Here is a 12,805-nt window from a genome sequence, read left to right on the forward strand (position 1 = left end):
AGGAGCGAAAAAAAGAATTCATGGAAAATAAGCAACGTCTTTTTACTATTGTACTCCCAACCATTGCTGCAGTTTTTGCTTTGATTGTAGCATATGTTTATTTAAAAACACGTCCAAAACCTATCGATTATTGATCAGAGGTCATTAATGAACATTAATTAATACTTAACCGATACTATTATCTTATATCTGTTCTTAATATTCATTCACTATGACTTCATAATTCAAAGCTTTTTATTTAAAGTTAATTGTTCTTTAATTATAAATGTGTCTATAGAAAATTCTTAAGGTGTATTTTGTTGTATTTTTGAAATTATAATATATTTATTGTAACAGGTTCGGAAGATATTTTTGAAAAATATTTTATAATTTCATTAATTTTTTTTTATAACCAAGTACAAATAGATACTTTGTATTTATAACAAATATTTAAAGATTGTTATATGTATAACATAATGATAAAAGGGTCCAGGAAAAAGTACTACTTTCAATTTAAAACTACAATCACAATTATATTGGATATAAATTATTTTATATAAAAGATGTCGAAAAATATTGATATTGAAGCTATAATTTTAAAAGTATAACTACATTTGGATGTTTCAATTATACTGTCAATACTACTGAAATAAATTGTAAAACTGCATTAATTCATAAATATCCATGCAATATGAAAAATATTATATGTATCATAACAAAAATTTAACATATTTTTTAAGATTAATGATTAATTTTGCACTAATATTGTGAAAAATGCATTTGTGAAAAGATTAATAAAATCAATTTTATCAGAAGATTGTTGTTGCTAACTAAGCTATTTAAGCGAAGTACAATTCAATTACCAAATTCATTTTCAACAACAATAAATACAATCTTTCAATGATATTTCAAATGCAATAAATTTTTGGAACATTGCTTTTTGAAATATAATAAAATCGATTTTTACCTTTAACTAACATTTTTTACTGAATCCATTCTAATTAATGCTTATGCGGCTATAATCGCGCATTCGCTATATAGTAGCTGACTGGTTCATTATAGGAAATATTTAAAAAATGTACTCAGTAGACTAATTAAAAGAACCCGGTGATCAAATCAGATGATATCGTTGAGTCGGAAAAATGCGGATGTGCAGTGTGCACTCTGCATATGTAAAATTTTGAGGTACTGAAATGTTTTACTTGCAAACAAAATGTATCTGGAAAAGTTCAACAATTAATGACGAAAAAAATATTGAATTATAGATGGGTACTCACTGTGAATTAATAATTATTTTCTCAATTATGGTTTTCACCTCTATGTATAGGTAATTGAGCTTAATATAACAGGATAGAGAAATTTTTTATAACCAAAAACTCTAGAAAATATATCTTGTAGAAGATATATCTTAAATTTGTAATTTATGTGTCGAAAAGTTAATATAACCAATTATGAGTCAACTATTTAAAGTATACAAAAAGTTACTCATTAGATATCCTCTTAGAATGCAAGCTTTACAAGCTGGTAAGAATTTATAAAATGTTAAGATTACCCTGATAAGAGAATACATTTTTGATTGTATGTAGGTGCACTTATGGGACTTGGTGATCAATTAGCACAAAATGTAATAGAAAAACAACCGATAAAAAATGTAGATTTCAGAAGGACAGCACAATTTGTTGCTATTGGCTTTTGCATTGCGGTAAAAAATAAATCAGCAGTGAGCTACTCATCGAATATTCACTTTTGCATTTAATATTACTTAGGGCCCTGCTACAAGAACTTGGTATGGAATATTGGATAAATATTTTGGGTCTAAAGGCGCCTTAGTTGTTCTAAAAAAAGTTTCATGTGATCAATTACTTTTTGCACCAGCATTTATAATTGTACTGTTGAGTACAATTGGTCTATCACAAGGAAATAGTATTGAGAGTGTTAAATCAAAATTAGAGGATGATTATATAAATGTATTAATAAATAATTACAAGGTAGCTTTCTAAATCCTTAATATAAATGTAAATTTTACTGTTATAACATTTTCTTTTTCAGTTATGGCCCATGGTCCAAATAGTCAATTTCTATCTTATTCCCTTGAATTACCAAGTGCTAGTAGTACAATCAGTTGCAGTTTTATGGAATACATATATTTCGTATATAACTAATAAAGGAAATATGTAAAATATATTTGATACAATAAAAAATTTGTATTTTATTTTTGTAAACTTTTAAAAAAACACTAATAACAAACTTATTTATTTAACAGATTGAATATCAACAATTGTACAAGACTTTTTACAAGCCAATGGTATTCAGTACATTTATAAAAATTTCTCAGCTCTTTCAAAACGTATTTCATTTCAAAGTCTACTTTAGTATTTTTATATGTTACATTTGTAAGAAAAAAACATGCAATAAAATTACTTTAAAAATATAATAATACATTTTCCGGTACTATAATGTTCAATCATATTTCTCAATCTGGAACTGGACAATTTTCGGCTTTTGCCATTGCAAGTGGAACTTTTTCTGAAGTTTTGGAAATAGTGCAACGTCCATGTAATTCAGGACACGATATTTTATTTGTCTCTATATCATAAATTTTTTTTAGCAAATCATAATTGATTCGTTGCGATATTCTTGAGTCTTTTCTGTAAATAAAATAAACAACCAACAAATTATCAATTTATACTTAGAAACATTGGTCTTTTCTTCAAGAAAAGAATATTTACTTGTAATCTGGGTGATTAAGTACTTCTTTTCTCAACCACCCAGCTGTAGTCAAAAGTTCACCCGATGCTCTTCTTTGAATTAATTTCAGATATCTTTGTATTGTACAATGAGTATCAGCATCGGCATCCATACTTGAAAGATAAGAATTGACAAGAGGAATTAATCCAGGAAAAGTACCTTCCTAAAATAATAATTGAAATTCAATATAAGCGAAACAACTTATTTGCAACAACTAATGCAGGAATGAAATACAAACCTTTCCATTTACTATTTCATCAATGGTATATTCTGTATATTCATCTTCAATATTATCTTGTTGCGCGTTACTCGTGATGTCTCGTCTGAACCAAAACTTTTCAGACTTAACTGCATCTCTTCTTTGTGCTCTTGCCATATTTTCGTCTACTTTACTAATTGGAATTAAAAGGTTCAACTTGTAACTCAAAATTACTCGAGTCAAAAGTACTACAAAACATACAATAGCTGCGTTTTCAAAATCAGTGATTTGTACTTCACAAGGTCGAAATTCGACTCTCCATCCAATTGAAGAGTTTGATGGAGGTGGTTTAAATCGCATAGTTTGCCAATTAGTAGACTGTATATTCTATAAGAAAAATTAATTTTAGTAATGCAATATTTAAATAAAATTTTCATATTTATTTTATCACCACCTCAAAGTGATCAGTATCTTCTTCATTATTCTGGTGAACTTTTTCTGAAAATAGAGAAACTGTATCTCTGATAAATAAGTGAGCAATATGCTGTGCTAATAGTTTATCTATCCCATTGTCCATTAATTGATTGTAGATTTCTTCATCATAGATAAGTGGCACATCGTTATAACGTGCTCCTTGATCGCTTAAATAAGAATCAATGGAATCATATCTAGATTTGTTGATTTTGAATTTGTTTTCCTTCAAAGGTCTTAATCCGCGCTCTTCTTCAGTTCGATCATCAACAGAATTAGCAATCACATTCCAACGACAATCAACATCCGTTATGTATCCTCGATAAAAGGGACTAGCAGCAGTAAGAGCCAACTGTTGAATATGAAATGAACATTTTCTGTAAGACATGCACGAGAGACATGCTAATTTAGCATCTGCGGTGATAATGAAAAAACTTGTTTTATACAACATATTTACCATTGCTGGGCAGAGAGGAGTGAGCTGGTCATATAAAATTCTAGCTTCTTCAATATTACAAGCTTGAAATGTCAATTGTAAACAACAACAGCCCATTCCAAAGCCCATAGCATCCATATAAACATTATCTTCCTTAGCTACTTTTTCACTTGAACCATCATCTCCTAATTCAGATAAATTTTCTTTGAAAGGCAGTTTTAGATTTTTATCCTTGTAAACTGAAAATAATAAAAATATATTTCCTAATAGATGAATTTATGAAATTAAAATATTCACATGCAGATTAATCCATATGATTTTCTAATAAATTTCAAATATTGCAGTGATAATTTACTTATTAAAATGTAATGATTGGAACTCTGATTTTTTCATCTAACTATTTGTTCGTCCACCAGTAATTGATTCTACACAAACGTTTTGAATTTAACTGCTTAAGTCTAAGTAAATACAGATTTAAAAATTATCAATTATCTATTTATCTCTTTTTCTATTAAGCAAATAATCAAGATTGAAATCTATCAACAATTTCCAAATCTGTATTTACTTTGTCTTCAGTAATCATATTCAAAATGATTGAATATGAATCACAATTAAAACATAATGTAGTATAAATATTATGCTTCAAAATTCAATTATGTCGAGTGTAAGTATATTAATTTAAATTACATCTGTTTCTATTTAAGTTGACTTTGTACCAAAATTTTTGTTGAAAAATCAATTTTTTTATTTCAAAAAAATTCTTTTACTCCTCAAAAATAAAGAAACATAACCATTACTATAAGAAAGAAGAAATTATTTTTTCAATGATATAATATTTAAACCTCATTAATTGCTATTTATTTTTTATAAAATCTGTGTATTTTAAATATTAATTTTTTCAACTTCAACTTCAATGTACATGCATTAGAAATAAATGAACTAATAAGATTTCCGATGTAACTAGACAAAAATTTTCAGAATACAATAGATTAATCACTATAATGAATCTCATTAAGGAAGTATTTATATGTTTATAAGTATAAGTAAGAATAGCACTTATTTCAATATTTTATGAATAAAATAAGGATTTAATTTTTTTTTCAGTATGCAATTGACACTTGAAACCTAATCAAGTTGTTTTTTCAATTAATATTGGTAGCAGCTCTAAAAAATTTTTGTTACCTAGATAATTATAATTATAACCCAGAAACAAAAAATGGACAATACATTAAATAATTTTACGAATAATTGTTAAATCACTTGAAAATGAGTATCTCTAATAAATATCGCCAAAAGAGATATCAATTGAGATCCCAACAGTAATCGTGATGCATTATCTATTATGTGTTTTTTCTGAGAATTTAAAATATATAGTGATATGATGCTGATCTCTATGATTTAAACTGAAATCTCACAATGTGCTCAGTTAACATTTTATATTTTAAAATCTCGAAAAATTTCAGAAGACAAAATAAGCTGATTTAAACTTTGTTAACTGAATACATTCTAAGATTTCAATTTAAATCATAGATATATTCTGAATCTTGGAATTAAATACAAAATATAATATATTATAATCATAGGTGATATCACAAGTTATATCTTATCTAGCAATTTCGGGATGAAATTTAACAAACGAGTATTAATACAATGTGAATGCCAATTTCATTGAAAATTTAAGTTAAAAAAATTTAATTTTCAGTACAGAGTCACCTTAATTAATACTGAAAACGTTTTCATACTTGGTAAATTAATAGCAACTTTTTCTCCTCTGCGATGCCGTATATTTCTTGTCAAAGTTTTGAAACGTGGATGTCCAGAGAAAATAGCTTCATCTGGAAAGAATAAACTTCTAGATGCTCCAGATTTTGGATTAGGAGCTGCAGGAGGGTCAGTAAAATCAGGAGCTCCTAATCTGTATTGTAATTAATTATTAACTCTAATATAAGAAAAAATAGATTTTATATATTTTTATTCATAAAATAAAAGTAACCTTGGGAAATTTGTTAAAGACATTAATACTTCTCCAGGTTGCAACAGCTTAGTGGCTTCTTGTCTTCTATATTGCATATTAGCTTCCACAACATTAAAATGAGCTATTAAACCACCATATGGCTTACCAGGGGTGCCTTCAATCATATAAGCACCATATTCCGGACGCCAAAGAGACTTGACATTTCTTGAAAAAAAAAATGAATTCATAAAATGAAATTAAAAACTATGAAGACATCAATTAATTAAAATAAATTTTTTATTTTAATTAGATTTGTTGAAAATATTTTTTTCATGCATTGTGAGAAATATTACAACAGAATACTTTTCTTTTACTTGAAATTTTAATTATATTTATAAAGCAAAGTTTTCAAATAATAATTGGTAAAGTGTACATTGAATAAGATATAAAACTGAATATATATATTTTTCTATTTACTTTGGATCTAAATGTTCTTTTTCTTGAAGTTTTGCAAGATACCTCTCTGCATTTAATGACACTTTTGCTGTTTTTTCCGCATCATTGAATTTTACCAATATATATTCTACCTGCAAAAAAATATTATTGTTTTTAAACCAGAAAAAAAATGTTAAGGTCTTGTAATACAATACTGTGTCATTATTTAGTTTCAAAAGAGATTTTAAATTTCAAATGACATAGTTAATATTTTTTGAATATATTTCAATAAAAATTATTTATTAAAGTAGGATTAGTATCAGTTCAATGATAAACAAATAACTTTTAGAGCAATTTATAACAAGCATCTTACTAGTTAACACTTTTTAATTCAAACAAAACTAAAAGTACAAAATATTAAGATAAGATAATCAATCAAGACTGACATGCTACTCCATGATACTGATAAGGCAGCAAATTCTTCAGTAAGGTGTTCCTAATAATGATGATATCATAACATAACATGGCAAGATAATGTGTAATACAATTTATTACCTATTTATTGATTTATAATGCAATATTTTTTACGATATATTTTTTTACGGTTTTGAAATTAATTTTAGTAGATTTCGTAATCCTAACTTTATTTTAAATATATTACAGAAATGAATTATTTCCTTAAAACAAAAAATGCAATGTACGAAAAAGAATTAATAATTAACATTTAAAACCAACCTCATCGCCCCATTTTAAGATATCGCCCTGTCGGTCTCTAAGTCTTTTATACAAATTGATAAACTGTATGACTCCGTGTTTTCTCACGTGGTCGGCAAGTTTTTTAGTTTCCTCCCAGTTCAAGGGGCTTCCTTCTGATAACAGACCCATTACTTAGATGTTAACCTCCGGGAAGTTCACGTGCGTAAACCGCTATGCAAATGTAACTTTTTATAGTCTCCACGAATCAATGATGACGATGCACAAGGTTATACTTAATCGTTGTCACTTTCACTTTTCAAACTACAACGATTTGATCATCAAACAATAGTGGAAGAATAACACTATTAGAGTACGTGTCGTTGAAATTCCTTTCTTTTATATACTTCAGGACAACGAGCAATGTTTACTAAGTCAACAAAAGCGACGTCGGTCGACACAAACACAGCTTGCGCGAATTGTTCGGCCGACGCTCGCAGCTCTACTAGATTATATATCGTATGAATAATACTATATATATACACACACCTTGTGTGTACGAGGAAATGTCTATCTGCTAGTATCTATTAGGTGCATATATATACATACACATCGACATATATGGAAACTATCAAGCATAACCAAATACCGAGCTAAGAATGATGACTAGCACAAATAAAATCTAAAATATTTGTAAATATTACAGCGTAATGCTACAGGTCTATATATGATAATCAAAAGTTATGAAGGCTATGAAGTGAAAAATTTGAATTCCTGTTGATATCAGGTTGATATATATGAGATGATATTAGTTATTATGCAAATCAACATTATGTACTTACTTTTATTTGGCGTGAAATTTTTTTTATTTATTACATGAAATTTGTTTATTTATCTTATTAGTAATTAAACAAATGTTTAATCAAATTTTATGACAAACTTTAATCAATTATATAAATATACGATTTCTTTAGTTTTAATATTAAAATAAATATCTTTGGCTGATATAAATTATAACGTTATTGATTTATTTTATTGAAATAAAATTTTTAACTATTCCGATTTTTTAAAGATTTAGATTATAAATTCAGAAATTATGAAAATAAAAAAATTAGTTTAAGAATCCTTTCCTTTTTTTATTAAACTTTACAATAATGACAAATAATTAAAGTTCAACTATTCATTTAAACATATCCACTGAGCATTTATTTAAATGGCAAATTAGAAATTATTTTTCAAGTTTCAGTAATCCATGTTCAAAAATGTTCATAAACTACAAATTACAATATCTTACAAGTTAATAAATTTAAAAATCTTCAGTTAAATTTTTGTAAATGAAACTTATTTCACTTTTATTTAAATTGTAACTTACTAGAGTTAACTTATCAAAATTTAATAACCTTATTTTAATGTATGGGCAAGGATTAAAAAATAGTTGTAAATTGATTTGTTACCAACAATGGTCATTTATTTAGTTGTCGATAAAAAGCATTAGCAGCATTCAATTCTGATCTCAAATGAGTTTCTTACTGTTGACCATATATCCAGAACAGAAAATTATGCAGCATTCTGAAAAAAAATTTATGCTCATGTATTTACTCTTTTTTATTTAAATAAATATTTTACTTAAAAAATGTGGTATCAGACTACAATAAATGTGCTTTTCAACATTGAAATTGACGATCAGATGGGTTCAGCTATTTCTAGCTTCCGATCGTTAATCAAAATCTCAGACGTAAAATTTATCATCATTTCATATTTATAAAAATTACACTAGAAAATGTTACAAGTTAAACTATAAAATCATTATACCTTGAAGTACTCCTTGATGGGACCAGCTTCTTCAAAGTCAACATCAGTAACAGCAGCAATGGCCAACAAGTTCTTAAATCCATTAGCAATGCTGTGTGGAACACTTGCAATAGTAGGATAGCCAATTTCTAAACAAACTGCTGCCAGATTGGCAACTCCAGCCATGAACTTTTCACGAAGATCTTCTGGTTTGATATCAAGAATACTTGGATCAAAGATGGTTCCTGAATCATATACTTGTTGAACAATCAAACCATATGAGAATGGAGAAATGTTCAACATGTTCAGAAGTGTAGCTTCTGAAGCACCAACTTTGTCACCTTCTTTCAAGATGTTGACATCATTCTGAAATATAAATTAGAACATTAAAATATATTGTTAATACAAAATAACTTATTTTCCATATAATTCACACAACATACAGTTCTTACATTTTTTCACAAATTAATTTTGTAATTGAAACAATGAATTATTACATTGAATGTTGAAAAATACTTACAATAATTTCAATTGTTCCTTTGGAAATCTTGGTTGGGATACTCAAAGCCTGGAAGAAAGATGTTTTTTCAGGACCCAAACCAGTATTTTGTGCTGGGATGACAACACTCAAAGGAGCAATAGCTCCAGCTCTTGCAGGAGCGCGAACTTTGTTCTCCAAAAGTTTGTCTCTAACTTCAACAAGGTCTCCACGAGTAAAGACAAAACCAACATTGCCTTTGATGTGTGGCAATAATTTTTCCAAAGCTGCATTACGTTCAATATGACCACGAATGGCTTTCCTCATCATGGTATTTTTACCCATGAGAACAACAGCAGTGCCTCGCAGAGACATTCGAATCTGCTGCATCTGTTTTGATCCGACATTGTCAGCTCCAACAATGAAGCATTTTGGATACTCTTCCAAAAGTTGCTAAAAAAAGTAAACAAGTAACAATAAACATAATACAATTTTTTGTTATTTACATCATTTTGATGCTTACGATGAGTTTTTGGAAGTATCCTGCCTTCCAACTAGCTTTATCCTCTCTACCCATCTTTGTGATACGTAGAGCTTTAAGGACTGAAAGTAAACATATATTTATTTTTACTTTAAATATTATGCAAAATACGAACTTCAACGAGATATAAATAAAATCAGACTGCACGAAATGCTTTTTTCAACAGCAAAGCCGACGTCCAGATGGGTTCAGCTATTTCTAGCTTCTGAACGTTGATCAACTTTTTAGACATAAAATATATCATCATATTTTGTTAATTAATTACATCTTTTAACAATTGAAAATTTGTAGCTACGTAATGCGATAAATAATTAGAAAATATAAACGCGGGAGATTTTAGAACAAAACACGTGTCATCATAACCTCTAATTAGACGCTTTTTGTAAACGTCTCATCTAATACATAGTTAAATTGAATGTAATATTTCATTTAATATATCCAAAGATTTACTAAAGGTTTTAAATTTTTTTTGTTTAGTATGCAGACTATACATATAAAGATTAATATTGAAATTACATTGTTTCGTTAGAAACGATACCTACCTCAGCTAAAGATACAACTCCAAGAAATAGCAATTCAATTATACATAGATGTAAAACGGAAGAATAAAGATGGCGTCAAAATTAACTCTGTTTTACCAACGATAACGTCTGTAGCATTTTTCAAATTAATATTTTAGTATTTGAAATAATTTAGTCTTAAATATTTAATAATAATTTATATTATTCAATAACTTAAAAATACCTAATTACACGGTGAGGTAAGAAAATGTAAATTTTTATTTTATGTAAAGAATAATTATATTCTATATGGAATAACTATTTCACATTTTTTGCAGACAAGAATGAACATATGATTTTGATAATTAATATTTTCCTAATTTTCGCAATGATATAATCTAAAAACAATTTTTAAATGAAAAGTTTTAAATTAAAAATTTTTTTACACACTTCTCTAAAGTTAGCAATGCAAATCTTATTTCACTTTCATTTAAAACAGCAGAAATGCATATTCTCAAGCTTGGTCGAGGATACTCTCGTTCGGCATGCAAATATGCTGGAATAATTACAGCTAATTTATTTTCAAAACATTCATTGGAAATCTTTTCAAGTATAATTTGTTCTTCACTTTTATTGCAAATATTTCTCAAATATAGATGTTTCACAGGTGACACTGCATCACTGGGACATTCAAAAGCTTCTATGTTTTTTACACCTCTATCAAATAAAAGACAGTTTTCTTGTAGTTTTTTAAACAATTCTGGCTTGTTTTCCATGATGTCTAAAGAAGTAATAGCTGCTGAAGTTAATAAAGGTGGTAGTGAAGCTGAAAAACAGTAACCTAAGCCTGATAATCTTTGATGTTCAATAATAAATGATGATCCTACACAAAAACCACCAACAGAACTAACAGCCCACTCCAATGAACCTAAAATGTGATAATGTAATTTTTTATTATCATTATATTAAAATAATAAAACATAATTATATATTTTTCTTACCCATTATCATATCAATTTCATGACGACAGATATTGAAATACTCTGTAACACCATGCCCACTATTTCCAAGAGTACCAAAAGATATTGACTCATCAACAAAGATACGTAACTTATATTTTCTTGCCAATGCTACCAGCTCTGGCAAAGGACATATAGTTCCAGTATTCATGTAAATACCCTCAACAATTAAAAACTTTCTAGTTATTTCAACATTTTTAGAATTCTTTTTATTTAATCCATTCTGTGCCTTGATTAATCTTTCTAAGTCTTGTACATCGTTGTGTTTGAAATATTTTATGTTTGACCTAGATGCATCTAATCCTTTTTGTATAGAAAAATTAACTTTCTCATCGACAAATACTAAATCTTTTCTTTTACAATATGCTGGAATAGCTGATGCAATTGTACTAAACCCATAAGAATAAACAACTGCTTCTTCCATTTGCATGAACTCTGCTAATCTTTCTTCTAGCTCTAAATGTACGTCTACTGTTCCATAAAATCCTCGCGGTCCACATGATCCAACTCCATATTTTTTTATAGTTTCAATGGCTTTTTTTTCTATTTCATTATTTTCAATCAATCCTAAATAATTATGAGTTCCTAAATTTAAACATTCTTGGCCATCAATAGTGACTATTTTACCAATTCTAGATGTTATTTTCCTTGGGTTCAATGATGGATGATCCTTTGGAACATCAGTTATTAAAGGTTCTGGTCTCCATTGGTCTAATTTTCTATTAAATTCATCACTATTAGTAGAATTACGATTCGTTTGATATATTTTTTTTGCAAAAAACCATGCAAACCAAAATGCAACAAATGCTATTAAAACAGTGTGGTAGTGATGAATTGAATTCAATAAGTCCATCGATTCCAAAAATGCAAATTTTCCACTCATTTTTGTAAATTGTTTCTTCTACATAAATATGTTGCTCTTTATTTATTTAAATATTTAACCTATTCACTCACTGAAATAAATTATGTTGATTACTATATCGATATTTGAAAAATAATTGATTCTCTCACAAAATTCAGTTGTTACCTTATTATTAGTAACATCATTGCAAATCTACTTGTATTTAATTAAAAATATTTACAGCTCGTCAATAAAAATTAATTCTAATATAATTTATCCTTTTTCATGGGGTCGAAAAAAAACCGCGTGAACGTATAAAAAGCTATCCAAAATTCTACATTACCAACAGAGCATCAGTCATAACTTTATAATAACTCAAATAATAATAGCTAGAATCCAATAATTTATAATATTCACGAAACAGCATTTTATCATAAAACCACTGTCAATAGGTATATAGATCCAATGCAAAGGTTAAAATAGTTATTACCAATATATTAAAATTTAACGCAAATAAATGTCAGATAAACACTGTAAAACAATAGAAATATACATTTAACACCTATTAACCTTTCATTTTATTATTCAAGCAAAGCAATTGATTACATACATAAATTAATTGAATTCAGTTTAAATTATGTTTCAACTTCAAGACTATAAAATGGACTTGCATTATATAAACAATGCAAGGAAAAATGAAAAATCGCGCTATTAAAATTA

General features: G+C 27.6%; 4 protein-coding genes across 7 annotated transcripts; 1 reads left to right on the forward strand and 3 right to left on the reverse strand.

Moving 5' to 3' along the window:
* The first annotated feature begins 148 nt into the window (after positions 1–148).
* On the forward strand, positions 149–2,326 carry LOC131668267 (protein Mpv17). 4 transcript variants are annotated; one of them, XM_058942298.1, is made up of 6 exons: positions 149–1,164; positions 1,245–1,503; positions 1,566–1,681; positions 1,746–1,967; positions 2,029–2,153; positions 2,243–2,326. In XM_058942298.1, exons 2-6 carry the CDS (start codon positions 1,431–1,433, stop codon positions 2,301–2,303), a joined length of 597 nt encoding a protein of 198 aa, XP_058798281.1. In that variant the 5' UTR covers positions 149–1,164; positions 1,245–1,430; the 3' UTR covers positions 2,304–2,326. The 4 variants fall into 4 exon arrangements, with proteins under 4 accessions (XP_058798281.1, XP_058798283.1, XP_058798280.1 ...); XM_058942300.1 differs by having other exon boundaries at positions 1,245–1,306; XM_058942297.1 differs by having other exon boundaries at positions 149–1,503.
* On the reverse strand, positions 2,173–7,410 carry LOC131668264 (glutamate--cysteine ligase catalytic subunit). The gene is made up of 9 exons (XM_058942292.1): positions 6,958–7,410; positions 6,265–6,374; positions 5,827–6,012; positions 5,576–5,748; positions 3,855–4,072; positions 3,381–3,749; positions 2,966–3,313; positions 2,709–2,890; positions 2,173–2,627 (listed from the first exon to the last, which is right to left on the reverse strand). Exons 1-9 carry the CDS (start codon positions 7,105–7,107, stop codon positions 2,453–2,455), a joined length of 1,911 nt encoding a protein of 636 aa, XP_058798275.1. The 5' UTR covers positions 7,108–7,410; the 3' UTR covers positions 2,173–2,452.
* Positions 7,411–8,357: 947 nt separating this feature from the next.
* LOC131668266 (large ribosomal subunit protein uL10) lies at positions 8,358–10,311 on the reverse strand. Its single transcript, XM_058942296.1, has 5 exons — positions 10,268–10,311; positions 9,708–9,787; positions 9,227–9,637; positions 8,728–9,072; positions 8,358–8,484 (listed from the first exon to the last, which is right to left on the reverse strand). The coding sequence occupies exons 2-5, from the start codon at positions 9,759–9,761 to the stop codon at positions 8,473–8,475; spliced, it is 822 nt and encodes a 273-aa protein (XP_058798279.1). The 5' UTR covers positions 9,762–9,787; positions 10,268–10,311; the 3' UTR covers positions 8,358–8,472.
* Positions 10,312–10,538: 227 nt separating this feature from the next.
* LOC131668313 (serine palmitoyltransferase 1) lies at positions 10,539–12,397 on the reverse strand. The gene is made up of 3 exons (XM_058942381.1): positions 12,272–12,397; positions 11,227–12,197; positions 10,539–11,153 (listed from the first exon to the last, which is right to left on the reverse strand). The coding sequence occupies exons 2-3, from the start codon at positions 12,125–12,127 to the stop codon at positions 10,651–10,653; spliced, it is 1,404 nt and encodes a 467-aa protein (XP_058798364.1). The 5' UTR covers positions 12,128–12,197; positions 12,272–12,397; the 3' UTR covers positions 10,539–10,650.
* Between the last annotated feature and the right edge of the window lie 408 nt (positions 12,398–12,805).

This window comes from Phymastichus coffea, unplaced genomic scaffold (assembly GCF_024137745.1).
Source record: "Phymastichus coffea isolate CEN01 unplaced genomic scaffold, Cenicafe_Pcof_1.1 PCOF00076, whole genome shotgun sequence".
Classification (NCBI taxonomy): Eukaryota; Metazoa; Arthropoda; class Insecta; order Hymenoptera; family Eulophidae; genus Phymastichus; species Phymastichus coffea.

Coding starts and splice junctions, on each gene's coding strand:
- LOC131668266 (XM_058942296.1), bottom strand. CDS start 9,761: ATGGGTAGAGAGGATAAAGCTAGTTGGAAGGCAGGATACTTCCAAAAA. Junction 9,638..9,707: donor GATACTTCCAAAAACTCATC/GTAAGCATCAAA, acceptor TACTTTTTTTAG/CAACTTTTGGAAGAGTATCC. Junction 9,073..9,226: donor AAGGAACAATTGAAATTATT/GTAAGTATTTTT, acceptor TTTATATTTCAG/AATGATGTCAACATCTTGAA.
- LOC131668267 (XM_058942297.1), top strand. CDS start 1,431: ATGAGTCAACTATTTAAAGTATACAAAAAGTTACTCATTAGATATCCT. Junction 1,504..1,565: donor AATGCAAGCTTTACAAGCTG/GTAAGAATTTAT, acceptor GATTGTATGTAG/GTGCACTTATGGGACTTGGT. Junction 1,682..1,745: donor CTATTGGCTTTTGCATTGCG/GTAAAAAATAAA, acceptor AATATTACTTAG/GGCCCTGCTACAAGAACTTG.
- LOC131668264 (XM_058942292.1), bottom strand. CDS start 7,107: ATGGGTCTGTTATCAGAAGGAAGCCCCTTGAACTGGGAGGAAACTAAA. Junction 2,891..2,965: donor ATGAAATAGTAAATGGAAAG/GTTTGTATTTCA, acceptor TTATTATTTTAG/GAAGGTACTTTTCCTGGATT. Junction 2,628..2,708: donor CTTAATCACCCAGATTACAA/GTAAATATTCTT, acceptor TTTTATTTACAG/AAAAGACTCAAGAATATCGC.
- LOC131668313 (XM_058942381.1), bottom strand. CDS start 12,127: ATGAGTGGAAAATTTGCATTTTTGGAATCGATGGACTTATTGAATTCA. Junction 11,154..11,226: donor TGAAATTGATATGATAATGG/GTAAGAAAAATA, acceptor ATCACATTTTAG/GTTCATTGGAGTGGGCTGTT.